The sequence below is a fragment of the Enhydra lutris genome, unplaced genomic scaffold (assembly GCF_002288905.1).
Source record: "Enhydra lutris kenyoni isolate GAN:26980312 unplaced genomic scaffold, ASM228890v2 scaffoldscaffold9, whole genome shotgun sequence".
NCBI lineage: Eukaryota > Metazoa > Chordata > Mammalia > Carnivora > Mustelidae > Enhydra > Enhydra lutris.
This window is the reverse complement of record NW_019154093.1, coordinates 7,133,322-7,160,996: the sequence shown is the minus strand read 5'-3', so window position 1 is coordinate 7,160,996 and position 27,675 is coordinate 7,133,322. Positions and strand designations below refer to the sequence as shown.

General features: G+C 42.4%; 1 protein-coding gene and 1 pseudogene across 2 annotated transcripts in view; one reads left to right on the top strand and one right to left on the bottom strand.

The window, feature by feature from the left end:
* Positions 1-23,389, top strand: part of LOC111143530 (claspin) — a 31,714-nt gene extending 8,325 nt beyond the window's left edge. Inside the window, exons 9-25 of one of the 2 annotated variants that reach the window (XM_022497344.1) lie at positions 5,100-5,291; positions 8,400-8,641; positions 9,618-9,796; positions 10,061-10,125; positions 10,734-10,933; positions 11,261-11,415; positions 12,762-12,988; positions 13,535-13,646; positions 16,599-16,674; positions 16,923-17,026; positions 19,289-19,453; positions 19,545-19,666; positions 19,891-20,018; positions 20,552-20,654; positions 21,229-21,311; positions 21,561-21,722; positions 22,035-23,389. In XM_022497344.1, coding sequence (XP_022353052.1) covers positions 5,100-5,291; positions 8,400-8,641; positions 9,618-9,796; positions 10,061-10,125; positions 10,734-10,933; positions 11,261-11,415; positions 12,762-12,988; positions 13,535-13,646; positions 16,599-16,674; positions 16,923-17,026; positions 19,289-19,453; positions 19,545-19,666; positions 19,891-20,018; positions 20,552-20,654; positions 21,229-21,311; positions 21,561-21,722; positions 22,035-22,145 — 2,426 coding nt within the window. In that variant the 3' untranslated portion in view covers positions 22,146-23,389. The remainder of the gene's footprint in view (positions 1-5,099; positions 5,292-8,399; positions 8,642-9,617; positions 9,797-10,060; positions 10,126-10,733; positions 10,934-11,260; positions 11,416-12,761; positions 12,989-13,534; positions 13,647-16,598; positions 16,675-16,922; positions 17,027-19,288; positions 19,454-19,544; positions 19,667-19,890; positions 20,019-20,551; positions 20,655-21,228; positions 21,312-21,560; positions 21,723-22,034) is intronic. The other variant, XM_022497345.1, reaches the window with a different exon arrangement.
* Positions 15,828-16,305, bottom strand: LOC111143604 (annotated as a pseudogene).
* Positions 23,390-27,675: the final 4,286 nt, after the last annotated feature.

The window sequence follows — 27,675 nt, the reverse complement described above, 5'->3', positions numbered from 1 at the left end:
TAATTTATTTTGGCAACTTTCTATTATTTGCTACTATGGAGGATAGGGAACACAGGAGGAACCCATAACCACACGTGATTGTATTCTATAGATGTACCAGATATGGGTAAAAATCTATTTGGATAAATTTGGCAAGGCATCAGAGTGTTCCCAACCTTGTTTAAAATGGAAGCCTGTTGGGGTGCCTGGGTGGCTTAGTTGTTTAGCATCTGCCTTCCTCTCAGGTCAAGATCCCAGAGTCCTGGGAACGAGCCTCACATTGGGCTTCCTGCTTGGTGGGAAGCCTGCTTCTCCCTCTCCCACTCCACCTGCTTGTGTTCCTGCTCTCGCTCTCTCTCTGTCACATAAATAAATAAAATCTTTAAAAAAAAAAAAAAAAGGAAGCCTGTTGATAGGTTAGTATACAAAAGAGGTACGTCTCTGTTGTATTATGGTATGACATCCAAAAAAGCATTATTCATTTTTTTACAAGATCTTTTTTATTTATTTGACAGAGAGAGACACACACACATAGCAAAAGAGGGACTACAAATAGGGAGAGTAGGAGAGGGAGAAGCAGACTTCCTGTTGAGCGGGGAGCCCAATGTGGGGCTCGTTCCCAGGACTATGGGATCTTGACCTGAGCAGAAGGCAGACATTTAACTGACTGAGCCACACAGGCACCCCAGCATTATTCATTTTTTCACCATTAAGAGAAACACTTGGTTCAGTAAATTGTCTGCAAACTGAATTTCTTTTCTTTCTCCGCTCATTTAACAAATATTAAACTATCCACGACACGCAAGGTTCTGTAGGGCACACCAAGAGCAATCTAAAATTTATCGTACATTTAAGTTACTTACACTCTTGTAGGGAAGATAAGTATGCAAATAACAGTAATGCAAGAGAGAAGGTGGAAAGTGACATCTAGAATGAGTGTGTGTCACTGATGATGGGAAAAAATTATATGAGGGAAAGGGAAAAGTAGTCTTTGCTGAAGGAAACACTTAGAATAAAGTGCTCTGACACTTTAGAGGAAGGATTGGTTTCTTCCAAAAGGTGGTTAAAAGAAGGCTTAAAGAGTAGGTGGATGTAATTACTTGTTCACTGCCTTTCCATTTATACTTTGAATAGGGATCTTCTGGCTTGTTCCTTACTCTATCACCAGTGCTTCCACAGTGGATGACAAATTATAGGCATTTATATTGGATGAGTGAACGATGAATGGTCCTTCAAGACAGAGTTCAGAGTTCATATATTACCATATTAGGTAATATTACCATATCCTGAATAGTAGGTAGAATTGGGTGTTCCCTCCTCTGTACTGAGGCAGTATGGCATGATAATCAGCGAATAAGTCTTTGTAGCAAAACCAAGGTTTGAATCTGGACTATGCTACTCTTTAACCTTGAGTGTGCTATTATATGACCTCTCCGAGCCATCTTCTTTAAGGAGAAAAAAAAAAAAGGATATCCAGTTCCCAGGGCTATAGTGAAGATGTGTTGAAATAAGTCATAGAAATAGATGGCATAAGGAAACACTCAAATAGTGGCTCCTATTTCTATTATTAGTGAAATTACTTACATCATAACCATAACAGCTTCTGGCTGGCAGGTACTCTGTCATCCATGGTATCTAGTCTCTAAATTATACCCTATGAGTCTTTGTTGACTAAATGGGTGGGTTTTTTGGAAGTGGAGGGAAGGACCTTCTTGGAAGGGACAGAGTGAGCTCTGCATAGAGCATATGGGTAGGATGGATAAGTCTGTTTGACCAGAGCAGGAGGTGAAGTGAAAAGAATTGTATAACAGAACCAGCATAGCTCCATTAGCAAAGAAGCAGGGAAATAAGTTGTTGAATATGGAGGGAAAGTTTCGTGATGTGGGACCAGAAATAATCTGAACAGCGCCGGAGTAAGAGAGGGGGAAGAAACATTTCTTAAATAGTTACAATACTAGACACTGTGAGGGAATCTAAACCGTTCTGGACTGAGACAGGAAAAGGAAGAAACCTTTTTTTTTTTTTGAATGCATACTATATTAGACATTGATAGATTCTCTATTATTGTTCTTAATTCTCACAGCCCCAGGTATTATTTTGCAGTGAAGAGACAGAGACTTGGAGAGGTTGGGTCATTTTTTCCAACATTACACTTGGCTTATATAGGGAACTAGCACAGTGCTTGGCACGTCGTAGGCATTTATTTTTAACTCAAAATATGTTTTCCTTCAGAAATAGTATTTGACGTGAAAGTTGGGTTTCCATGCCAGCCAGTTCCATATGTATGAACTTAGGATCAACTTTTATTTATCCGTGCAAGAAACTTTTATCTAGCATGGTGTCGGCTGCTGTGTATACAAGACATAGTCCCTGCTCTCAAGGAAGTTCAAGTCTAGTAGGAGGGACAGACAGGCACACAGACCATTTCATGACTAGATGGTAAGGGCTGGGTATACTGTGAGACTAGAGGAAGGGTAGCTCCCTTGAGTACCTTGTTGGGAGTCAGGGAGGCTTCTGAAAGGAACCAGGACCAGAGCTAAGTCCTGAAAGCCAAATAGGAGGTTCCAAAGCAGAGAGGTGAGGGAGGGCATTCTTGGTGGAGGGAACAGACCTGCAAATGGCCCAACAGCGACAAGAGAGAGAACAGGGTATTCTGGTGAACCAGAGTGAAGATTGCAAAGGCATTGTGGATGGGTTATGAGAGGCCAGGTCATGCAGCAGGGTTTTTAGGCCTGGGGGGAGCTGAGCCTTTTCCCTTTTATTAGAAGAGAACCACTGACAGATTTTTAGCAAAGGAAATGACCCAATCAGATAGTCATTTTGGGAAGTTCAATCTGGTAGCTAGCTGGGTGGACAGGGGAAAAGGTTAAGAGTAAAAGCAGTAGGAACAGCTTAGTTTCCTTAACCTCACATAAAATAAGATTTCCATGAGAAAAGGCAGGTAGATCTCAACTTAGGGATGCCAGAAATGTAGGACTCCTGCTTCCCGTAATAGTGTAGGGAATAATCTCTGTCCTTAATTCTTCTACTTTCTGGATTAAAATATGAGAATGAGAACAGTTTTAGATTCAAGCTGCTGCTGGTGGAGACCTGAGCTGGAGCAGACACTTTTCACGGAGGACATGAATGGACCTGGGCAGAGACTGATTGAGTGAGAGGAGCCTGAGCAGGGTTTCTAAGGTGAGGGGGGAGATGGTTGAGTCATGTAGTAAAAGGTAAGGGAAGTAGGTGCCAGGTATGTTGGAGTTGAAGAGCTTTAAGGAGACTGACTTTCTCTAGAAGAATGAAGGCAACTCCTCTGCCTCACTATTATTTTGGGTCCCAAACATATCTTCCTCTACATCCATTTGTTCTGTTCTATTGGGGCCAATAGCAACCTGCTTACTTCTGTTACCTTTCCACTTGCATTTCCCCATTGCTTCCAGCCTTACTGAACTGCTAGAAAAGCAGGTGCAAACTTACATCTTCTCTTCCTAGACTTTTGTTTATCATTCATTTTTTAATTTTTTAAAAGATTCTATTTATTTATTTGACACAGTGAGACACAGTGAGAGAGGGACACAAGCAGGGGGAGTGGGAGAGGGAGAAGCAGGCTTCCCGCTGAGCAGGGAGCTTAATGTGGGACTCGATCCCAGGACCCTGGGGTCATGACCTGAGCCAAAGGCAGAGGTTTAAGGACTGAGCCACCCAGGTGCCCTCAGGTGCATTTTAGAAAAAGAATCAAACTTGGAGTGTTCTGGACATTTTAGATGGAAGAGAAGGCACGTGAAAATATCTAACATACCTTAAACCCAAAGGAATCTTTTTATAACTATCAGCTCTCTTAAAACAGCCCACTATGGTGTGAGATCTTTTTTTTTTTTTTTTAAAGATTTTATTTATTTATTTGACAGAGAGAGATCACAAGTAGACAGAGAGGCAGGCAGAGAGAGAGAGAGAGGGAAGCAGGCTCCCTGCTGAGCAGAGAGCCCGATGCGGGACTCGATCCCAGGACCCTGAGATCATGACCTGAGCCGAAGGCAGCGGCTTAACCCACTGAGCCACCCAGGCGCCCTGGTGTGAGATCTTAAACAGAGGCAGAAGGTGATGATGCCAGGTCACAGCTAGCTGAGGGAGAAAGGAAAAAGAAATTCTGAGCTATTATAGCAATGGGGAAGTGGGGAGAGACCCTGTTGTCGTTGGACCACTGAACTAACTGCTCCCAGCATATATATTCCCCTTTGTATACTAGTCGGGTGTGTGGTATAGAGGCCACGTGTAAATAGGATTTCCTTCCTGATGATACTGATCTTACTAGTACAACAGTTTCACCAACAGACTTTTCCAGTCCTGCTGCTGAGTTACATCACTAACTGGATGGATTATCATTTCTCCCTTTTTTTTAATTGATGTTGTCCCTATTTAATAAAATTGCTAATTAATAGTGAAATGTTCAGAATAGGTAAATTTTTAAAAAGAGGCTGGAATCTATGAAAAATTAAGCCACTGAATGATAATTAGGGTGCAGTTTCTACCAGTTCAATACTTTCTTTTTAAGAATTGCCTACATTTATCTGAAACTACTAATATATGTTAATTAACTGAATTTATTTTTTTTTAAAGATTTTATTTATTTATTTGTTAGAGAGAGAGAGAGAGAGAGAGAGAGAGCGCGCATGAGCACAGGCAGACAAGAGTGGTAGGCAGAGGCAGAGGGAGAAGCAAGCTCCCCGCCGAGCAAGGAGCCCGATGTGGGACTCGATCCCAGGACGCTGGGATCATGACCTGAGCCGAAGGCAGCCGCTTAACCAACTGAGCCACCCAGGCGTCCCTTAACTGAATTTAAATCTTAAAAATGAGGAAAAGAAAGAATTGTTTACATCTAGAAACTTCAGTTATAAATTTCTACCGTAAAATGATTTGTGAAGTATACTGGGGAAGAACAATTGCAACATTTTATTAGTTTGGGTTAAGTTATATGGGTATGAATTTGACATAGGTGTTAGTAGCAAAGGAGTGTTTGGTGTCTTTGGGTATTTTTTTTCCCCCCGGGCAACTTTTTGAACTTAAACATAACTGGAATCTTAAAGGAAAGAGTTTAAGCATGGCAAACTGACATACTTGTTGGTGTTTGGATCTAGAACTGGAAGCTTTGAAACAGCGTTTCTGGAAGCATGCTAACCCAGTGGTCAAGCCCAGGGCTGGTCAGAAGGTGAATGTAAACATCATAGTGAAAGGCATGGATACTGATGGAAAGGAAGAGCTGAAGGCAGATGTGGTACCTGTGACTTTGGCCGCTGAGAAGCTGGATGGAGCAAGCCACACAAAGCCAGGTATCTGAGTTCATGTTTTTGTTCGTTTGATTCCTTATGCTTTGTACTCGGGCAGGTATTTATGGCGACTGAAGACCTTGTCGTGAAAAGTTCTAGAATCTCTTTCCTTGGACACTTTGGAGATTGGATAGCAGTACCTGTGGAATGATTCACACGTAGCATTGTTTAGATGTGTGGGGTGGGTAGGATGACTTTATTTCCAATTGTCTTTGTCTTGTAAAAAACAATAAATAGAAATGCCTGGCTGGCTCAGTCAGAAGAACATGCAACTCTTGATCTTGGGGTTGTGAGTTTGAGTCCCCCACGGTATATAGGGATTACTTAAGGAAAAAAATTTAAAAACTAATATATTAATTTAAAAAACTATAAATATTCATGTAGAAAACACGAAGAATATAGACAAAGCTTCTACGATTCTCTATCAGAGACACAACTATATTGTATTTTTTTTTTCATTTGTTTATTGTAGAGAGAGCATGAGCATGAGTTGGGGGAGGGACAGAGAACGAGAGAGAGATTGAGAGAGAGAATCTCAAGCAGACATCCTCCTGAGCCCAGGGCTTGATCTCACAACCCTGAGTTCATGAACTAAGCTGAAATCCAGAGTCCATCCCTTAACCGCCTGAGCCACCCAAGCATCCCTATTGTGTATCTTTTTAATCTCTCTTTCCATGTATGTATGTATATGTTTTTAGAAACAATAGGATGATCAGACCATGCATTTGGATTTTTTTTTTTTAATTTTTTTTTTAAGATTTTTAAAATTTATTTGATGTAGCGAGAGAGATAAGGAGAGCAGGAACACAAGCAGGGGGAGTGGGAAAGGGAGAAGCAGGTTTCCCGTGAACAGGGAGCCTGATGCAGGGCTTGATCCCAGGACACTGGGATCATGACCAGAGCCGAAGGCAGACCCTTAATGACTGACTGAACCACCCCAGTGCCCCTGCATTCTGATTTCTTATCTGCTTTTTTGTTTTAACAATGTCTGTAGTCCCCACTTCTACTCTGAAAATACAATTAATATGACACAAAGAAAAAAATTAAGACACTGAGGAAAATGTATGAAATGTAAAGTTATTCTTCCTAAAGGTAGCTGTTCACAGTTTTTTGTGTGTTCTAGGAAGAAAATTCATAATGTATATGTATACCATTGTGTGTGTGTGTGGGAGAGAAAGAGACAGACAGACATTGGATACTTACTCTCAGCCAGGCACTGCTCTAGGTACTTTACTGTAGATAACATCAATATCTTTATTTTATATATGAAGAAACTGATATACAAAGCATTTAAACCACTTGCTCGAGTTTACACAGCCCGTGAGTAGTAGAACCAGCAGCCTAATCCAGACCTCGTAACTTCAGAGCTCAGATACACATTTTCTTGCTTCTGAAGTTTTTTGTTTTTTTTTTTAAGATTTATTTATTTATTTATTTATTTGACAGACAGAGATCACAAGTAGGCAGGGAGGCAGGCAGAGAGAGGAGGGAAGCAGCCTCCCTACCGAGCAGAGAGCCCGATGCAGGGCTTGATCCCAGGACACTGGGATCATGACCAGAGCCGAAGGCAGACCCTTAGCGACTGAGCCACTCTAGTGCCCCTGCATTCTGATTTCTTATCTGGTTTTTTGTTTTAACAATGTTAAAACAAGAGTGGGAGAGGGAGAAGCAGGCTTCCCGTGAACAGGGATCCCGATGCAGGGCTCTATCCCAGGACCCTGGGATTATGACCTGAGCTGAAGGCAGAGGCTTTAACCCACTGAGGCACCCAGGCACCCGCTTTTAAAGGTTTTTTTTAACAGCTGCATAATATTCCATTGTGCAACTTTAACATGATTTGTTTAACTATACTCCTGTTAATGAATATCTTGTTTATTCTAGTCTTGGCATTTTTTACAGTGTTTCACCCCAGTATCAGGTGTATATTGGTGTATCTGGATGCAGAATTCCTTACTCCGTGGAATATTGAGTCAAATTTTGATATGTATCATCCCATTGTCCTTCAAAATAGTTGTACCAAGGGCACCTGGGCACCTGGGTGGCTTAGTCGGTTAAGCGTCTGCCTTTGCCTCAGGTCATGATCTCAGGGTCCTGGGATCAAGTCCCATGTCTCACTCTCTGCTTAGCCAGGAGTCTGTTTCTACCTCCCCTCTGCTACTCCCCCTGGTAGTGCTCTCTCTCTTTGGCTCAAATAAATAAATAAAATCTTTAGGGCGCCTGGGTGGCTCAGTGGGTTAGGCCTCTGCCTTCGGCTTGGATCATGATCTCAGGGTCCTGGGATCAAGTCCCGAGTTGGGCTCTCTGCTCAGCGGGGAGCATGCTTCCCCCTCTCTCTCTGCCTGCCTCTCTGTCTACTTGTGATCTCTCTCTGTGTGTCAAATAAATAAAAATAAAATCTTAAAAAAAAAAATAGTTGTACCAATTCCACACGGAATCGCAGTGTGTAAGAGTTCCTGTATCTTCTTGTTAATAAGAGATATTATCAAACCTTCTAATTTTTGCCAAATATGTCAAATTATTTTGACAAATTATTTTGATTTGTATCACTTTAATTAGAAATGAGGGGAGGGGTGCCTCACTGTCTCAGGTGATGGAGCATACAACTCTTGGTCTTGGGATTGTGAGTTCAAGTCCCATGTTGGGTGTAGAGATTACTTAAAAATAAAATCTTTAAAAAAAAGAAATAAGGTTAAGCATTACTTTTGTTTATTAACCACATATGTTCATTTTTTCTTTGAATATACCCTTTGCCCATTTTACTCTTGAGTTGTTTCTTTTTTTCCTTAATATTATCAGTGTTGTCCTTCATGGCTTCTGAGCCAGAGCCAGAGTCCTGCTCTTCCACTGTGTTTTTGTTCTTTAATAACTTTATAATCTCTGTGTGGTATATTACTCCAGGGTGTAGAACATCACTGTGAAAGTTCTCTTTTACATTTAGTTCTTTATACTCCTTATTTGTTAAGGTAACAAAAGCCAAGAGTACTAAAGTCTCTGATTTTCCTTTGGGGATGTGACTAGAACACTTCTGGAGTTGCCTGAAACACACGCTTCCATGATTACAGTGGGTAGTCGGTCATTCTGTCTGAAGCGTTTCTCCGTATTTCTGTTCAGGTGAAAAGCTTCAGGTGCTGAAAGCCAAACTACAGGAAGCGATGAAACTCCGTAGGCTTGAGGAGCGCCAAAAGCGCCAAGCATTATTTAATTTAGATAATGAAGATGGATTTGAAGAAGAGGAAGAGGAGGAAGAAATGACGGACGAGTCAGAGGAAGATGGAGAAGAGGAGGAAAAGGGAGATTTAGAGCAAGAAGAGGAAGATTTAGAGCAAGAAGTGGAGGAAGAAGGCAATCAGGAGGTTCTGAAAATTATTTAATTTTGTTACTTGGTCAGGATGGATAAGAAAAAGAGAAAATCAGATTTGAATAAGAGCAGAGTAAGCATGTGCAATTGTATAAGAGACTTTAGGGCCAGAGGTGATGTAACTAGCTCAGAGGTACTGAAGTCCTAGTGCATTCAGTTCTCTCAGCACCTTTGACTACCTGCCGTTCACAGGGCCCTAGCCTTGGCTTCTACCTGTTAGTCGGCTTGTTGAAACATAGGGCTAAAATGGAAACAGCTTTGTATTCATAGTTGCTTTTATCTTGTTGTTTACATAGTTTTCTCTATTTAGGATGAACAGCGGTCTTAACCTTGGTCAGGTGGAGGTCTGGAATAAGTTCTCAGACAAGCTGAGTCCTTCCTGAGTTTGTTTCTTTCTTCATTGAGGAGGGTATTTTTAGAAGGGCCTCTTGCCCTTGTTTCTGGCTAGGTAAGATAGATGATGATAGGGTTTTGGGTACTGAGAAAAAGAAAAAAGCCACCAAAGGAAATACATACATACATACATAAGAAAAAAGAAAAGCTCCCTTGCTGGAATTCTGCAGTCATTGTGAGAGTTGGCTCCTATTTATCCTTGGGTAAAGAAAAAAGAAAGAAAGAAAGCAAAGGCCGAACTAGGCAGCATGTCACAGTTTGGTTTTGGTCTGAGGCCACTAGTTGTCCTTCAATCTCAGGCTAATTATTTAGCCTCTTATTGCCTCAATAAAATGATAACCTAGTCTTTAACAATCTTTTAGCAATTTGGGGAAGGTAAAAGGTAAAATAAGTATAAAAGAGCTCTAGAGGTGTCGGAAAGTTATGTTACTGCTAATGGTTAGACCAAGCTTCCTTCAGATTTACCTTTTCAGATCTAAGATGTGACCTGTAACCAAGCAGCCATATATTTGGCTAACAGCATATTTGCTTTTGAATTTTTTGACTCTTTTTGTTTTTGGGTGGCGTGATTGGTGAAGATTGCAGAATTCCTTCTCGGTAGTGAAGAAATAGAAACCAAAGACGAGAAAGAAATAGATAAAGACAACAGTGATGGCAGTAGTGACATTGGGAAATCAGTTGGACTTCTGTCTGTCCCCAAGCCTCTGTCATCCGATTCTACCTTACTTCTATTTAAGGACAACTCTTCCAAGATGGGGTAAGTAATTCTCTCTAGAGAAAGATAAGATTCCCTTGGGTTTGCCCTCTCATAAGAAGCAAAAACATGGGGCACCTGGGTGGCTCAGTCGGTTGAGCGTCTGACTCTTGATTTCTGCTGAGGTGTGAACTCATGGGTCATGGGATGGAGACTTGCATCCGACTCCAAGCTCAGTGGGGAGTCTGCTTGGGATTCTGTCTCTCTTCCTCTGCCTCTCCCCTTAAAAAAAAGCAGAAACAAACAATTTGCTTTCTTATTTTATAGTTATTTTCCTAGTGAAGAAAAATCAGAAACAGATGAAATCTCAGGCAAAAGGTCTAGCAAACTGGGTAAGTAATGACTCTTACACAGAACCTGACTTTTCTTAGCTCCTCTAGCTTTGGTACTTAAGGACTACAATTCCATAAGATTCCATTTTTTTTTTTTTTTAAACTCTACTAGACTTTTCTCGGTCTTCCCTGTGGCAATGAAAAGAATTTATGAGTTAGAAGATTTTTCTAAAAGGACTTTGTGAATTAGAAGATTTTTCTTCGTTCTGTTTTTGAAAGCTTACATTCGGTTTCCTTACAGTTGACTATGGACATATAATAAGTCCTTAGTAGTATGTGTTGATTAAGTGAACCATGAAACATTTCTGTCCTATGTAGATGAAAAGAAGATGAATACGTGATTGGATAACAGGGAGAGGGATGATAGGTGTTAGGCAGGGTGAGAGAAAGATGGGAACTTTCAGGTGTCACTTAGCTTAGTGACAAACCCCAACTGTATAATGCTATTTTAGTACCATAATTCACCTTCACCTTCATGTTTTAGAACTTAGAACTTGAGAGGTTTGCCTATGAATGTTATCTGACAGTTTCATTCTCAATTCTTTTTCCTAAACAGATCCACCTTATTTCTGGACCTATGCACTTAAAAGTTATTTCTCTTTCTTTAGATGAAGAGGATTCATGCTCATTGCTAACAAAGGAGAGCAGCCACAATAGTAGTTTTGAGCTGATTGGCTCCACGATTCCATCCTATCAGCCTTGCAACAGACAGACAGGCCGTGGAACCAGCTTTTTCGCTACACCAGGAGGATTCAGATCTCCTTCCCCTGGGCTATTTCGAGCCAGTCTGGTCAGCTCAGCTTCTAAGGTAAGATGGTAATGGTTTTCTAATCTCCTCCCCCTTTTACTTCCCACACTGCTAAATTGTGTCAAAGCCAAGCAACTCCCACCACATTATGTATGTTCAGTTTAAAGAAACCACCCCCTTTGTGTATTAAAAACAAGCCTCATCCAGCATTCTTACTTTCTTGAAGACGTTTTTCCTTTATTCTTCTCTTGGCTATGCATTGTCCTCCTCAACTGCAATTGCCTGAGAGTAGATAAAATCCTGCAAATAGCAACTTCTGTTGTTGTCATGACAGTGAATGACAATTATAAAATGTTTTGTTTTTGTTTGGTTTTGTTTTGGTGCCAGAGTTCAGGAAAGCTGTCTGAGCCTTCACTTCCCATAGAGGATTCCCAGGATCTGTATAACGCCTCCCCAGAGCCTAAGACACTTTTCCTAGGAGCCGGAGACTTCCAGTTCTGTTTAGAAGATGACACTCAGAGCCAACTGTTGGATGCAGATGGGTAGGTAGTTTTATGTTTCTGTGGGTGGAATGGTGCTGGGTACTGCTTAATTTTGTTTAAAAATAAAGTGAGCTTCTGTTGCTCCATCTGTGCTTTCTCTTCTGAGAAAGAGAAGGTGTACAGACCATTAGTATTACATTCTGCAAGTTTGAACAAAAGCTCTCCAGAAAATAAAACGTAAATAGTCCTTGCTGGCATTCTGATCCTTCGAGCTCTGCTTTCCTTGAAATGCACAGCTCTTGTAAGGGCATCAGATGATCTGTCCTGCTGTGTTAGGATTGAAGTGTGGGACTGAGGGTGGACAGAGCTGTGGCACATTCCATGGACATAACACCAAGTTCTACTCTGGTACTGTCTGAAACCTAAAACTATCCTTTACGCCTTTACCTTTCCAATAGCATTTGTTCTCTTACTAAACTCCCTCCCTCTTTAGAGTATCACAGGGCTACAGTTTGAATCCTTTGTCTTCTGGTTTGGGATCCAGCTTTTTTTTTTTAAGATTTTATTGATGTATATGAGAGAGAGCACAAGCAGGAGGAGGGGCAGAGGGAGAGGGAGAAGCAAGCTCCCTGCTGAGCGGGGACACTGACACAGGGCTTGATCCTAGGACCCTGAGATCATGACCTGAGCCACCCAGGTGCCCCTGGAATTCAGCTTTTTTTTTTTTTAAAGATTTTATTTATTTATTTGACAGAGATCACAGTAGGCAGAGAGAGAGAGGAGGAAGCAGGCTTCCCGCTGAGCAGAGAGCCCAATGTGGGGCTCGATCCCAGGACCCTGAGATCATGACCTGAGCCGAAGGCAGAGGCTTTAACCCACTGAGCCACCCAGGTGCCCCTGGAATTCAGCTTTTAAGATTAGTTTTAGAAAGATCAAATTTTGGGGACACCTAGGTGGCTCAGTGGGTTAAGCATCTGCCTTCGGCTCAGGTCATGATCCAAGGGTCCTGGGATTGATTTCCACATTGGGCTCCTTACTCAGCGGAGAGGGTACTTCCTCTCTCTGCAGCTCCCCCTGCTTGTACTCTCTCTCTCTGACAAATAAATAAAATCTTGAAAAAAGAAAAGAAAAGAAACATCAAATTTTTTTACCCACAGTATGCCTGGGTGGCTCATTCAGTTAAACATCTGACTCTTGATTTCAGCTCAGGTCATGATCTCAGGGTCACGAGCTCGAACCCTGCCTTGGGCTCTGTGCTGGGCATGAAGCCTGCCTAAGATTCTCTTTTTCCTTCTCCATCAGCCCCTCCCCCACCTTCTTAAAAAAAAAAACCTCTTTAAAATTTTTTACTCACTACTTTGTTTTTTCCTCTAGAGAATGTCTTATATTCTTTATTGTGCTTGTAGGTTCTTAAATGTTAGAAACCACAGGAACCAGTACCAAGCTCTGAAGCCGGGGTTGCCATTGGCCAGTATGGATGAGAATGCCATGGATGCAGACATGGATGAGCTTTTGGATCTGTGTACTGGAAAGTTCCCATCTCAGACTGAAAAATCTCTGCCCAGGAAGAACGACAAGAAAGAGAACCTAGAAGAACTTCTGAATCTTTGTTCAGGAAAATTCACTTCTCAGGGTAAATAGCCAAGAGATCAGGCTCACCATAGTAAATATCTTAAGTCAGTGTCCTTGAAGAGAAGCCTGTTACCCTTGGGTGAGAAAGTCACAGAAGGCAGGGCTGTGACGGATTCTTGTGGGTGGTTTGAATTCTTAGCTTCCTGACATTTGGAGCCCTTTCTTTCTTAACGTGATAAAATGTCAACTTAAGCTTCAGTGATTTCTTAACTTAACCCATGTGATTTCTCATTTATGGTTAATATGCATGCAAAGCTTAGAAGAGAGTTGGTGTATAGTTAATTTCACATCAGTGCCTACTTATTTCCACCTGCGTGTTCCTTCCTCCCTGATGCTAGAATGTCAGCTCTCTGAGAGCTGGGATTTTTGTTTTGTTCACTACCATATCCCTGGTGCCTGGCACATAGTAAGCACCAAATAAGGATTTGTTGAATGAATGGATGGTGAGCTCTTTTTGGCAAGCTTACCTTAGAACTGTATTGAGCTGGGGAAAGAGGACAGAGCTGTTATTTCTTGATGACAAATCTTTTTCTTTGTTGTGGTATAGACGCCTCTACTCTGGCTCCATCAGAGTTAAATAAGCAGGAGAAGGAGAGCAGCTTGGGGGATCCCATGGAAGAAGCACTTGCTCTTTGCTCAGGTTCTTTCCCCACAGACAGGTGAGTCTCAGTGATTGGAGGGAATGTAGGAAGGCCCAGACTTCTGTTAAAATCCTGAGGTCAGCAATAAGGAACCATCTTAGGCGCTTCCTATCCTGAGAGTCTTACGGTACATTTAAGTCTTATTTGCAAAGTAAAGAAATTACAATACTTTCCTTTAGTTGGTGGAGAACAGGGTTAAAGAAAGCAAAAATACGGAGTGCCTGTTTGACTCAGTCGGTTAAGCCTCCGCCTTGGGCTCAGGTTGTGATCTCAGGATCCTGGGACTGAGCCTGGTGTCAGGCCCCGAGTTGGGCTCCGTCCTCAGCAGGGAGTCTGCTTGTCCCTCTGCCTCTCCCTCCACCACTCCTCCCACTGGTGCTTTCTCTCTCTCTCAAATAAAGTCTTTTTTTTTTTTAAGATTTTATTTATTTGTTTATTTGAAAGAGAGAAAAATCGAGAGACAAGGCATAAGTAGGGGGAAGAATAGAAGCAGATTCCTTGCTGAGTGGGGAGCCCGATGTGGGGTTCAATCCCAGGACCCTGGGATCATGATCTGAGCTGAAAGCAGATGCTTAACCCACTGAGCCACATAGGCACCCCAATAAATAAAATCTTGGAAAAAACTAAAAAGGGCAAGAATAGAAACTTAGAGCTAAAGCTGGGAGGCAGAGAGTGCAGAGGACTGGGCATTGCTCATTTCTTTGGCTCTGATCTACTGTTGTGCCAGGGCTCCAGTAAGGCCTGTGTCTGCCTCCTTGAGTAGGCCAGGATCCCATCTAAACAGCCTCCTAGGGCAGCTCCCCACTATGGGGGCCCTGACCAAGTTCCAGACCAGCGTTGTCTCCTGGGACATTGCCACAGCAGCCATGTTTATTGGTGCTGAGGCTGCCACGGTTAGTGTGGCTGGTTCGGGGCTGGCTCTGGAACAGTGGCAGCTTTGATCATTGGCTGTGCTAGGAACCCTTCTCCAGGGGCAGCTCTTCTGTACCATTCTGGGCTTTGCCCTGTCTGAGGACACGGGGCTCTTCTGTGTGATGGTCGCCTTCCTCATTCTGTTCGGCACGTGAGCCTTCGTGGGGGTCACCTACCTGTCCCTGCTGCTTCAATTTAAGGCCATGGCTGGTACTAAATGTGTGCCAAGCTTTACCATTAAACACAACATTTCTCTTTAAAAAGGGGGGAGGGCAAGAATAAGCACATGAAAGTGTTCAACACTAATAATTAGGGAAATACAAATCAAAACCACAGTAAGATACCACCTCACACCGATTAGGGTGGCGACTATAAAGAAAAAAAAAAAGCCCATAAAATAATAAGTGTTTGCGAGGATATGGAGAAATTGGAACCCTTATCCACTGCTGGTGGGAAATGTAAAATGTGGAAGCTTCTGTGGAAGTCAGAATGGCAGTGTCTCAAAAAATTAAAAATAGAATATGATCCAGCAATTCCACTTTCAAATATATTCACAAAAGAAGTGAAAACAGGGTCTCAGGTGTTTGTATACCCATATTCATCCTAGCATTACTCATGATGATCAAAAGGTGGACACATCCCAAGTGACGAAACAAAATGTGGTGGACACACACACGATTATTCAGCCTTAAAAAGAAAGGAAATTCTGACACATGTGACAACATGGATGAGCCTTGAGGACATTATGCTAGGTGAAATAAGCCAGTCCCCAAAATACAAGTGCTGTAGGATTCCACTTACATGAGATACTGAGAGTAGTCAAATTCCTAGAGACAGAAAGTACAAGGGTAGTTGCCAGAAGCTGAGGGGAGGGAAGAGGGGGAACCTGTTGTTTAAAGGGTAGAGAGTTTTGGGGCACCTGGGTGGCTCAGTCAGTTAAGCGTCCGACTCCTGATTTCAGCTTGGGTCATAATCTCAGGGTTTTGAGATCAAATCCCATGCTAGGCTCTGCATGGGGCATTGTGCTTGTGATACATGTATTTTGTTTGTTTGTTTGTGTCCTAGGCAAAGAACTTGATTAAATTAACATTGCTTCAAACTTTGTTCCCAGACTTCTTCAGCTTAATTCACTCCAAAGAATGAATTGTGTATAAGCAAAATCTGAAAAGAGCTTCAGTGTCCAAGGGGCTTGGGCTTAAAAATATTAGAGATCTAGATTTTATCAGATCCACGAACAAAATTTTAAAAAGCTGTCATAATATAAAATAGCAGCTCCCAGTAACTTCTTCAAGTTTTATCTTCTTGAGAAGTTGACTCCATTCCATTTGCTTCATTCTTGGAAGCTTCATCCAAATTCTCCACAAGAATTAGAACTTCATCATCATCGTCCTCTCTGGTAGCAAGTGGGGCTTTTCCATTCACAGGTTGTGTGGACAGAGTTTCAGCCAGTCTTAAACTAGTCAGACAGTCTGCACCAAGCTGGTTTAAGACAGCCGGTAGCGTTTCTGTCAGCTGCTTTGTCTCAGCATGGCCTGGAATGGTGAAAGTGTGCACCGCCAATGATGCCTGAACTTTGGGGTTGTTAGAGTGGGTCACTGTTCTTCTTGGTGAACATACTCACTCCTTCAGTACCAGAGATAATTGTTTATCCCTAACTTCTTTAAGGAGAACCGTAGTTTTTTATCATCTGCTATAGCCATCCTATAAACCACCTTCTTTCGGCAAGCAGTTCCTTTCCCACCAATGCGCACTTGTGCTTTGCCATTTGGCGAGTTTTTCCTGGTTCATGAGAGTGTCTTTCATCTTGTTGGAGCGGAAATGAGACCGAGTTGGAGAATAGGGTTGGCACTCAGGGGGTCTCGGGCAGGGCAGCTGAGATGAGGTACCTTATGTGTATTTTATCATAATTAAAAATGTTTTTAAAGGCAAGGCATCTTTGTTTCCTGTTTCTTGAAGAGATTGTTGGTGCCAATAAAATACTTTCAGTTTCTAAGTTGACTGAATCCTTGTAGTTTGCTTTCAACAACTTACTTACTGATTTCTTGATTTGCATTTTAGGGAAGAAGAAGGTGAAGAGGAGGAATTTGGAGACTTTCGGCTTGTCCCAAATGATAATGAGTTTGATAGTGATGAGGTGAGTTTGAAGCGAACGGAGTAATCCTAACCGATTTCCAGGTGTGGCTGCTGTTTGTCTTCTTCCTAGTCTGAATTGTTGAGAATTCTGAGTTTGGCATATTATCCGAAGCCATTTCGTAGAATGAGATGTTTGGGCAGAAGTTTATAAGTCCTGTTTTAGTTGAGGACTAAAGTTAGGCAGAACAGAGTTAAGCAGAACATGTTTTGTTCTGCTAACCCCATGTGTGATACTCTGCATTTTTTCAGGACGAACGCAGTAACTCTGATAATGAAGATCTGGCACTGGGAGACCATGAAGATGGTGATGAGGAAGAGCTCCTGAAGCAGTCTGAGAAGCTGAGAAGGCAAATGTAGGTGTTAGGGCCATTCCTTCCACTGCTAGAGAAAGTTCTCCTAATGGTTAAGTTGTAGCTTGCTATTGTTTTACCTAAGTCTGCTGGTTCTGTTGCTTTTTGTGGTTAACACAGATGAAATAAACCCCTTTCTCATGCTATCTCTTGAGTGTTCAAAGATGGTATGTACTCTTAAGTGAGTTCTATACTAAATATCTCTAGTTCCTTCAGCTATTTCTCATATAACGTTGCTTCCCAGCTCCTCATGTCCTGGATATTCTCTTTATCCTCAGGTGTGGTTGGACTCCAGCTGTAGGTAGCAATATAACCACATCCTTGTTCTGGGTGCAAATGACTTACAAAATAACCAACGATCGTAAGAGCAGAGTCACTGTAGATCCTGAGGATTTAGAAGACGATGAAAATTCCTTGTCTAGGACTAGGGTCTTTTTTCCTATGAATTACTGTCATTTCAGGTTTTCCTCATCCTGGTCTTGGGCAAATGACCTCCTGTTCATTTTTGGGTTTTTTTTTTTTTTTTATGTTTTTTTCTGCTCATGAAAGTAAACCATTTATTTTAGAATATTTAAAAGAAGATAGGAAGCTACAAATAAAAGCTTATCTGTGCTCATCATCCAAATATTTAATGAATGTGTAAATGGTAGCTTGCTCCATAACCATTTTTATGCATATATTTTCATATAGTTGAGATCTGTGCTTTTTTTTTTTTTTTTTTGTATGTACACTTTTGCGTCTTGCTTCTTTCTCACTTGGGATATCCATAAGCATTTTCCTGTGATGTTACAGTTTTATAAAGACCATTTTAATAGGTATTCAGTATTATATTGTACATGAATGACTTTTGGAATTCACATATAGGATATCATATTGATCTCTACTAGCTCTATATTATTGTCTCTAACCCATCATTCCATTCTATTAAGATCAGTTTGGGGCTTTAATTTGTCACTTGTCAAATTAACTCTTGGGCACCTGGGTGGCTCAGTGGCTTAAGCCTCTGCCTTCAGCTCCGGTTGTGGTCCCGGGGTCCTGGGATTGAGTCCCGTATTGGGCTCTCTGCTCAGCGGGGAGCCTGCTTCCCCCTCTCTCTCTGTCTGCCTCTCTGTTTACTTGTGATCTCTGTCTGTCAAATAAATAAAATCTTTAAAAAAAAAATTAACTATCTCTTGCAGGTTTGGGTCATCTATAGATTTTTCTAGGGTAGTGGTTCTTAAACCTTATTTAACAGCAGAGTCCTCTGTCCAAATGAAATCTTAGGAAGAATGACAGCTAAAAGTTGAACAGCTCCAAGTGGGTAAATGGGAAGATCAGAGAACTCAGCTGGTAGCCCTTGAAGGAATTCCCCAGGAACCCTGAGATTTAGAGGAATTCAGCTTTAAAATAATAACATAAGTCTGGGACACCTAGGTGGCTCAGTTGGTTAAGCTGCTGCCTTTGGTTCAGGACATGATCCCAGGGTCCTAGGATCGAGTCCCACATCGGGCTCCTGGCTCAGCAGGGAGTCTGCTTCTCTCTGCCTCTGCCTGCTGCTCTGCCTGCTTGTGTTCTCCATCTCTTTCTCTCTCTGGCAAATAAATATATAAATAAAATCTTTAAAAAAATAATAACATAAGTCTTTGATAAAAATCAGCCTTCCGAAAGCCATCAGACTTCTGCCACTCACAGCCATAGATGACAGGACTTTGAATTCAGAGCGACAGCAGACTTGTTCTCAGTAGGAACTGAGGTCACAAAAACTAACTAATAGTGGTTTTACTCACCAGTAACTCTGAGCCTCAGTCATGCCTCTAACTTGGGGGTCAAGATGTAGCTGTAAGGGATCCCAGGCTATTATGTTTCTGTACCATACCATCTCTAACCTGTCTCCCAACACTGGTGAGCTTAAATACAGAACAGAATGATCTGAACCTGCCAGCGGGCATGTCCCAAATGTATAAAGGAGATCGGGAGTTCCGGCTTTAAAGAACCTCATTGAATACAGGCTCTACTACTTCCCAGCTGTGTGACTTTGGGTAATTTATTTACTCTCTCGGTCTCAGTTCATTCAACTGTAAATTGAAGGGAATAATAGTCCTCCCCTTAAGATAATGCCGTGATGCCTGGAAAGCACAGTTATTGGCATCCAGTGTGTATTAAATGACAGACTTTATCTTCAAAATGTATTATTAAAATTTAAGTGGCTCTATGTTCTGCTTTTCTCACTCCGTCCCTAGTCTGTGTATGTTTGTTGCATTTCTGATCTTCACAATTCTTTTCTAGGAGATTGAAGAAATACCTGGAGGATGAGGCAGAGGTGTCGGGGAGTGACGTGGGAAGTGAAGATGAGTATGATGGGGAAGAGCTGGACGAATATGAACAGGAGGAAATTGATGAAGTGCTTCCTTCTGATGAGGAGCTGCAGAATCAGATCAAGAAAATCCACATGTCAGTATCCCGACAGGCCCTTTTGCGTGATGGGATGTTTCTATGACCAGCCACAGTGGTCCTGGTTTTGAACGCTGTACTTTTCCTGCAGGAAAACGATGTTGGATGATGATAAGCGACAGCTACGTTTATACCAAGAGAGGTACCTTGCTGATGGGGATCTGCATAGTGACGGTCCTGGCCGAATGAGGAAATTCCGATGGAAAAACATAGGTATCTTGGTCATTGCTTTCAGAAACAAATGGTACAGCGACCGTGTTTGTCCACTTTAAGATGGCGAGTGGAAATCCAAACTGCAACAGACCCGGCTGTCACCATGACTTTGAGTTAGTGAATGGGGAAAGGTTGTGCCGATGTATGAGGAACAATGAGTACCTTGTGTCTGTCCGGGCACCTTCTCCTAGGAGAATGCTGACAGCCTTGACTCTTTGCTTTAGATGATGCTTCCCAGATGGACTTGTTCCACAGAGACTCTGATGATGATCAGATCGAGGAGCAGCTTGACGAGACAGAAGCCCGTTGGAGGAAGGAGCGAATTGAACGAGAGCAGTGGCTTCGGGACCAGGTAGAAAATCTGCATGAAAGTCCTCTGTTCTGGGGCGCCTGGGTGGCTCAGTGGGTTAAAGCCTCTGCCTTCGGCTCAGGTCATGATCCCAGGGTCCTGGGATTAAGCCCCGCATCGGGCTCCCTGCTCGGTGGGGAGTCTGCTTCTCCCTCTCTCTCTCTGCTTACCCTTCCGCCTACTTGCGATCTGTCAAATAAATAAATAAAATCTTAAAAAAAAAAAAAAAAAAAGTCCTCTGTTCTGTCCCTAGTTTATGAATAAGAGGACCCACTCACCTCACTTGTCAGGATAGTCTCAAAACCTTGGGCAACTTATTGCTGTCCCTTTTAATCCAGTTTTCTTTTGCGCTTTGAGAAGATGACCATGAGTGGTTCAATTCATGTTTGTCCAGTACTGATTTTTTTTGTGTATAGCAACAAAGGTTGCAAAAAGGAAAACAAATGATATCCCAGGTACCTTAGCTTCCCAGTCCAGACTATGCTAACTATTTGGTGGCAGGGTAGCCTTCTGTTAATGCTGATTTTTATTTTCAGGCACAGCAGGGAAAAATTGTAGCCGAAGAAGAAGACATTGGGGAAGACAGTCAGTTTATGATGCTAGCCAAGAAGGTTACAGCCAAAGCACTACAGAAAAATGGTGAGCTATTGGCCGTCCTCAGGTTCCAGCCCCCTGGATTGTTTGTGCTGGAGCCTTGAAGTGACTCCAGCCTTAGGGACTCTTGTGGCTTAGGCATGGGCCTGTGTCTAACATTGTCTTAAAGAGGCCCTCCAAGATGGGAAAGGGTAGTGTTCTTGGATCTTAGACTACTGGGCAGTGGACATTGTACTTGTGAGTATATGTAGCTGGTTTGACTTCATCTTCTAAGGCCTCTCAGAGCAAGAATTCTGCCTTCTTTATTTAGTTGCCCAGTATCGTGTTAGAGGTGGACTTTGAACCCAGATATATCTAACTCCAGAATGAGGCTCTAAAACACTATTCTATACTCTTACCATGCTTGTTTTTGCTTATTTATCAACTATTTATCAATGTTCAAGTTGGTTATCTGTCTTCCTGCTGCTCCTTACTATAGTTTCAAGTCACTGTTATAAAATAATCTAAGTTCTTAAGCTTTAGTTTACTGTTCTAGTTACAGGCTTCTTAACTTGTTTAGATTTAAAGGTAATTCTATCCAGGTTTGCCCAGAACAAGCCTCTCTGTGTTGTCTTTTCAGCCAATCGCGCTGTGGTTATGCAAGAACCAAAGTCTTTACTCAGAAATCCTTTTGAATCCATCAGTCCGGAAAGTGCCCACCAGGTTGGTTGGGGAGTTCATGATCTGCAAGGTTCTACAGGCCCAGATCAGGCTAAGGGAGTACTCTGTCATTAGCAGAGGGAGGTGGCTGCAGGAAATGGAAGTAGATGTCAAAGGAGTCTGCTCTTTCTTTTCTACTTGAGTGGGGTAGGAATATGTCCCCTCAAGACGAGGGGGAGGCAGGGAGGGACTGGCTTCTCATTCTTCCCTTGGCACTTGGGATCTGATGCCAACCGACTCTTCTCTCTTTAGCCGAAGACAGGCTCACTGCTAAACCAGCCCAAAGCTGTGCTTCAGAAACTGGCTGCCCTCTCTGACCTGAACCCCAGTGCACCCCGAAATTTAAGAAACTTTGTCTTCCATACACTTTCTCCTGCCAAGGCTGAGGCAGCGAAGGAATCATCTAAGCCTCAGGTAGGGAATTTGAGAACTGATTTGGTGGCTGTCCAGAGCGAGATTGATGGATGATTGATATTTAAGTAAAAAAAAATATAGATATTTCTGGCTTAAAGGCTTACACTGTGGTGTTAATCTTGTACTCCCCACTGAAGTACAAGAGGACTGCTACCCGCAGTAGGTCATCAGCTTTGAAACTTTCCCGGAAAGTTTATATTTCTCTTTTTCCTAAACATCCATGATTTAACTCTGTGTTCCTTAAGAGTTAACTGAAGGTAAGGACTTGTATGAGGGTCTTGAGCTGGTCCTGACTCTTTCTCTGCTCTCTAGGTAAGGAGAAGGACTCCATCTTTAATGACATCCCCTTCACCTAAGCGCCTCAAAACAGATGATAGCACTTCAGGATTGAAGCAAAGCATCTTCAGATACTTGGAAAGCTAACATCATCAAGGGTGCTGGCACCTTTGCTGAGACTGCTTTGAGAAGTTCCTGGCGTTGAAGATTGGAATTGATGCTCACGTAGATGATCTCCATTTCCCTCCCTCCTTTGTAATCAGCGCATTAAGATTACAGACAGAGATTCCAATTCTTTCCACTGCATCGCTCTGGGCATCTTTCTCCTTTCCTAGTATTATTTCCTGGGTTGGCCACTAATCTTAATTCTGCAGTGTTTACAACATTAACCCATGGCTGCTTGGGTGAAGGCTCACTTCCTCCATTGTATATTTGGCATTTTAGCCTAGCAGACTCTTACGTTGATAGCTCTTTGTGAAATGGGTGGTTGGAGGAGGAGGAGGAAAAAGTGTGGCATTACGGAAAATTCCAGAAAACAGTGAATGTTGATACCAGAAGGAATCCTTCACACCCTAAGATGTGCACAGTGACTTGGACTCAGTAAAAGAGACCTTCTTGGAGGACCTTGGAACCCGCTGATGGGCTGTTATATTTATCTTGCCCCTTCTGTTTTCCCATATGCCTCTTCCCAAGGCAGCCTCAACTTGCCGATTAACTTTTGCTTCCCTTATGGTAAGGACGCAAATCGGTACCCAAGTCAGAAAGACATTGACCCTTATTTTCTGGATTATGAGGATGAAGATAAAGGGTTGCACACACCCGGTGTCTGTCCACATTACCCCATGGGACAGAGAGAGCTGTCTCCTCCAGGAGCTACATTCTCAACATGGAACAGTGTTGCTCAAGGACCTCCCTTCTCATCCTGGCAAAAAGACATATAACCATTATTTATTGCACACAACGGGGTTTATTACATTGCTCTGACCAAAGGACAACCCTTCATTGCTATTTAGAGAGAAAACCACTATCAAGTTTATAATCAAAATATTGTTGAAGAGAATGGTCCCCCACTCCCAATTTTCCCTGAACAATCATGAGGCTCTCAGAATTCTAGACAGATTTTTTTTCTTCCCCCTCAAAACTGAGTGTCACTACTACTTTGGAAAAACATTCCATGTGAATATGCCGGTTTCACTGTCAGCAGCTGGACTTAAGAAATTGGATGAATTGTGCCAGTTTGTTACAGGCAGATGGGGAACACCAATTTAATTGCTGGAGTTAGGTTTTCTACCTAGGTTTTCTACAATTGTTTCTAATACACAAGATGCTGACCTTGAACATGTATATTTGTAATCTTGTAATGGGGAAAATGTATATAAAGATGTTTTAATATGTATGTAGCATTTCAATAAAACTCAATGCCTGAAGGCAGGGTTTGCCCTCCAGATTGGGTGCTTGTTCTTAGGTCAGTGCCTGTCTTATGCTCAGAAGCATCGTTTTCAGGCCTCTTCCCTCCCAGGGGAGCCCCCTGGGTCTAAAGAGAGAAAGACCCCTGCAGTTGCCCCTCCTGGCCTCTCTGCTCTGGTGAATCAATCACATTAACCTTCCAAGTGGTTTGGGTTCAATGCAGGTGAGGAGAATTTACACAAATGGTACCTGGAGTTAAAGCTCTTTGATTGGCAGCCTGAGGTCCATGGTGAGGGCTAATGCACTCACCCCCTAGCCCTCTAAACAGGGCCCCAGGCAGGCAGACTTCACTATGCAAAAGAGCTGGGAAGGAGGGCCAGCTATTTCTCCCCTCTTGCTTTCCCAGATCCTTTTTGGAGGGAGAAAAGAAGAGGGTTGGAATTGATCACTGAGGATGAGAAAAGCAGTGCAAAAGATGGCCAGGGAGCCAGTGGTTTCTGTCCTAGGCTCTGGAAAGAAAGCACTCTTTGGAGAAAGTGAAGATGGGTCTTCAGCTCTGGATCCCTTTTTCCCCATGCTGGTCTAGCTGTCATAGGGCAAGCCAAGCCTTGACCTTGCTGACAGGATTGGAGAGTTGCCTCCAGACCCAGAGGCCTGTGCCCCAAACACTAAGCCATCACCTTCAGCAATGTATTCATGAATCAGGCCCCAGGGCCCACTGCCACAACGGCTCCTACTGGGACTCCGCTCCTGCTAGCTGGGACTCCTCCCTGGAGGTGAAAGAGCCTGTGTGTCTGTGAGAGAGATACATTCAGTGTCGGCCCTCTCACCTCCTGGTTCTACACAGTGGGGTAGGACGCATGGTTTTACTTCATGCGAACAGGTCTCTGATCTCGTTAATTCGGTCCACAGTTGTACAAACTATACACCGTTCTAGGGGTAGTGCTTAAAGCGTCAGATTCTGTTCACCAAAGCGCCATGGGGACAAGCCGCTCAGCCCTCTTGCAATCCCTCATCTCAACTGCTTCTCCACAAACTGCCCTTTGAGAATTTCTAATGATCCAGACTGAACATCCGTGGTCTTTATGTCCTGTACTTGTTTAATAACTCCTGGGGCTTTCTGTCTTGACTTGTTCACCTAAGGATAGGGGAGCATATTTCTGGGAGGAGTGTCACGCTATCATCACATCATACTCGAGACAGCATTCTATCTTCTACCTTGTATTCTTTTTTTTAATTTTTCATAAAGACTTCATTTTTAAGTAATCTCTACAGCCACTGTGGGGCTTGAACTTACAACCCTGAGATCAGGAGTAGCTTCCTCTACTGAGTCGGCGCCCCTCTCCTTATTCCTTGACTTGCTGCCTGGAATGTAGTGCTGCCTAGTAAAGGTTGAATGAAAAAAACCACACCTTTCAGAGCCTCCATTTATAGCTATAAAATGAGGATTGTCATTCATGCCTGTCTCGGAGTTGCTGTGAGGCGTAAGTTGGAAAATGAACGTGAATGCGTTATGTCAGGTGTTTCTCTACAAGCATAAGAAATCACCACTGTCTCAACTGTATCACGTTTTGTGGACAGCTTCTTAAAAGGCCCGTTGTCTCATAGGCATCTCAAATGTGTGATGTTAAAAAGCATCTTAAAAATGTGATCTTCCCCATGGCACCTGGCTGGCTCAGTCAGTGGAGTGAGCGACTCTTGATCTTGGGGTCGTGAATTCAAGCCTCATGTTGGGCCCAGAGCTTTTTATTTTTTTTTTTTAAGATTTTATTTATTTATTTGACAGAGAGATCACAAGTAGGCAGAGCAGCAGGCAGAGAGAGAGGAAGGGAAGCAGGCGTCCGGCTGAGCAGAGAGCCCGATGTGGGGCTCTATCCCAGGACCCTGGGATCATGACCTGAGCCGAAGGCAGTTGCTTAACCCAATGAGCCACCCGGGTGCCCCTGGCCCAGAGCTTTTCTTAAAAAAAAAAAAAAAAAATATATATAATAATATATATATATATATATATACATATATATATGATCTTCCTTCCTTCTAAAAACCTGTTCTTCCTCAAGTGTTTCTCATTTCAGTAAAAAGTACCTCATATACCCAGTCATTCAGTCTGGAAACCTGAAGGGCATAATTTTTTTTTTTTAAGTTATGAGGATCTTATTTCATTTTATCATTTCTTCAAATCTGAGTCTAAAGGATTTTCTTTGTTATAATTGACATATAATGTTATATTAAGGTATACATTATAATGATTTGATATTTACATATATTGTGAAATGATTGCCTCAGTAAGTCTAGTTAATTAACATCTGTGACCACACAGGGTTACTTAGGCATTTTTTTCTCATGATAAGAACTTTTATGATCTACTGTCTTGGCGACTCTGTAGTATGCTATACCATATTATTAATTACATTCACCATGCTGTAGAGTACATCTCCATGACTTAGTTAATTTATAAGACCATTCTGTCTTTTTAAAATATTTTTCTTTATATTTTCTTTTTTTTTTTTTAAGTATTTCTTTTATATTTTAAGCCCAATGCGGGGCTTGAACTCACAGCCCTGAGATCAAGACCTGAGCTGAAATCATGAATTAGATGCTTAACCAACTGAGCCACCAAGGTGCCCCAAAGATTTTATTTTTAAATAATCTCTACACCTAACATGGGGCTTGAACTCACAAGCCCAAGATCAAGAGTTGCCCACTATACCCACTGAGTCTCCAGGTGCTTCTGTAAGGGCATCGACCCCTCCTTCCTTACGTCCATAATCAAACACTCTGAGACCAGTTATTTTGACTTCTACATTGCATTCAGCTGTCTTGCCATTCCATAGCCAGTGCCCTAATCCAAGTTTCCTTAATTTCCTGCCAGCAGTCTGTGGCAGCCTCCTGAGCTCTCCTCTCTTAAAATATTTTAGCTTGCCTTCCATCTAATCTATGTACAGCAGCCAGAGGGTGACTTTTGTATAAACATAAACTGAAGAATGCCACTCCCTCATATGAAACCTTTCAGTGTCTTGAGTGCCTGGGTGACTCAGTTGGTTAAGTGCCTGCCTTCAGCTCAGGTCATGATCTCAGGGTCTTGGGATCAAGTCCCAAGTAGGTTTGCTGCTCAATAGGGAGCTATTTCTCTCTCTCCCTTTGCTGCTCCCCCCATTGTGTTTGCTCTCTCTCTGTCAAATAAATAAAATCTTAAAAAAAAAAATAAAGATTCTCTCCTCCCTCTGCCCCTCCTCCCTCTAAAAACTAAAAAAAAAAAAGCTTTCATTGTTTCCATTGCACTCCGAATGAAGTTCAAACTCTTCATGACCTACAAGGCCCTCCATTATATAGCTCTGCCTCCCAACCTCCTGTCCACTCTCCTTCCACATTACACTTAACCTCAGAGTTTTCCACAGTGTTCTTCCCTTTTCCTGGCATGCCTTTCTCTCCACCCTCCTTTTTTGTCTGGCTAGTGTATAATTCTCCAGATGTTAGCTTAAATTGAACTTCCTCTGAAAAGCCTTCCATTACCACCCCTTTCTTAATGTGCTTACCTCTGTTAGTTTCCTTTTCTTTTGCATCTTTTATCACAATTAAAAAAAAAAACCATTTTATTTATTTACTTGAAAGAGAGAGAGAGAGCACAGAAGGAGAGGGAGAAGCAGACCCCCGCTGAGCAGGAAACCCAATGAAGGACTCAATCCCAGGACCCTGAGATCATGGCCTGAGCTGAAGGCAGACGCTCAACTGACTGAGCCACCCAGGCACCCCCATTTGTCACGGTTTGCCACCTTAAATGTTCGTGTAGGTCTGTCTTCCCTGTTAGACTAAATTCTGTAAAAGCAGAGACCATATCTGTTTTGTTAAAAAAATATAAAGAAAGGGGCTCCTGGCTGGCTCAGTCCATAGAGTGTGTGTGATTCTTGATCTCAGGGTTGTGAGTTTGAGCCCAATGTTGGGTATAGAAATTGCTTAAGAAAAAAATCTTTTTAAAAATGTAAAAAAAAAAAAAAAGAGAAAGAAAAAGCATAGGTATCACCATACCCAGCACATAGAATCATTCAATAAGTACTTCCTGAGCAAAGACTGATTTAAAGCCTGGAAGAGCTAATGGGGAGAAGCTTGGAGCTGAACTGCTTATAAAGTAGCTTCCTAGTGTGGGATAGAATATTGGCGGTGGCTGAAGCCTTAAATCCTTATTCTGCAACTTACAAGGGGCATGACCTTGAATAAGTCATTCTCTGAACTTCTTTCCTCAACTGGAAATGAGGCCTGTGTGAAATGACTG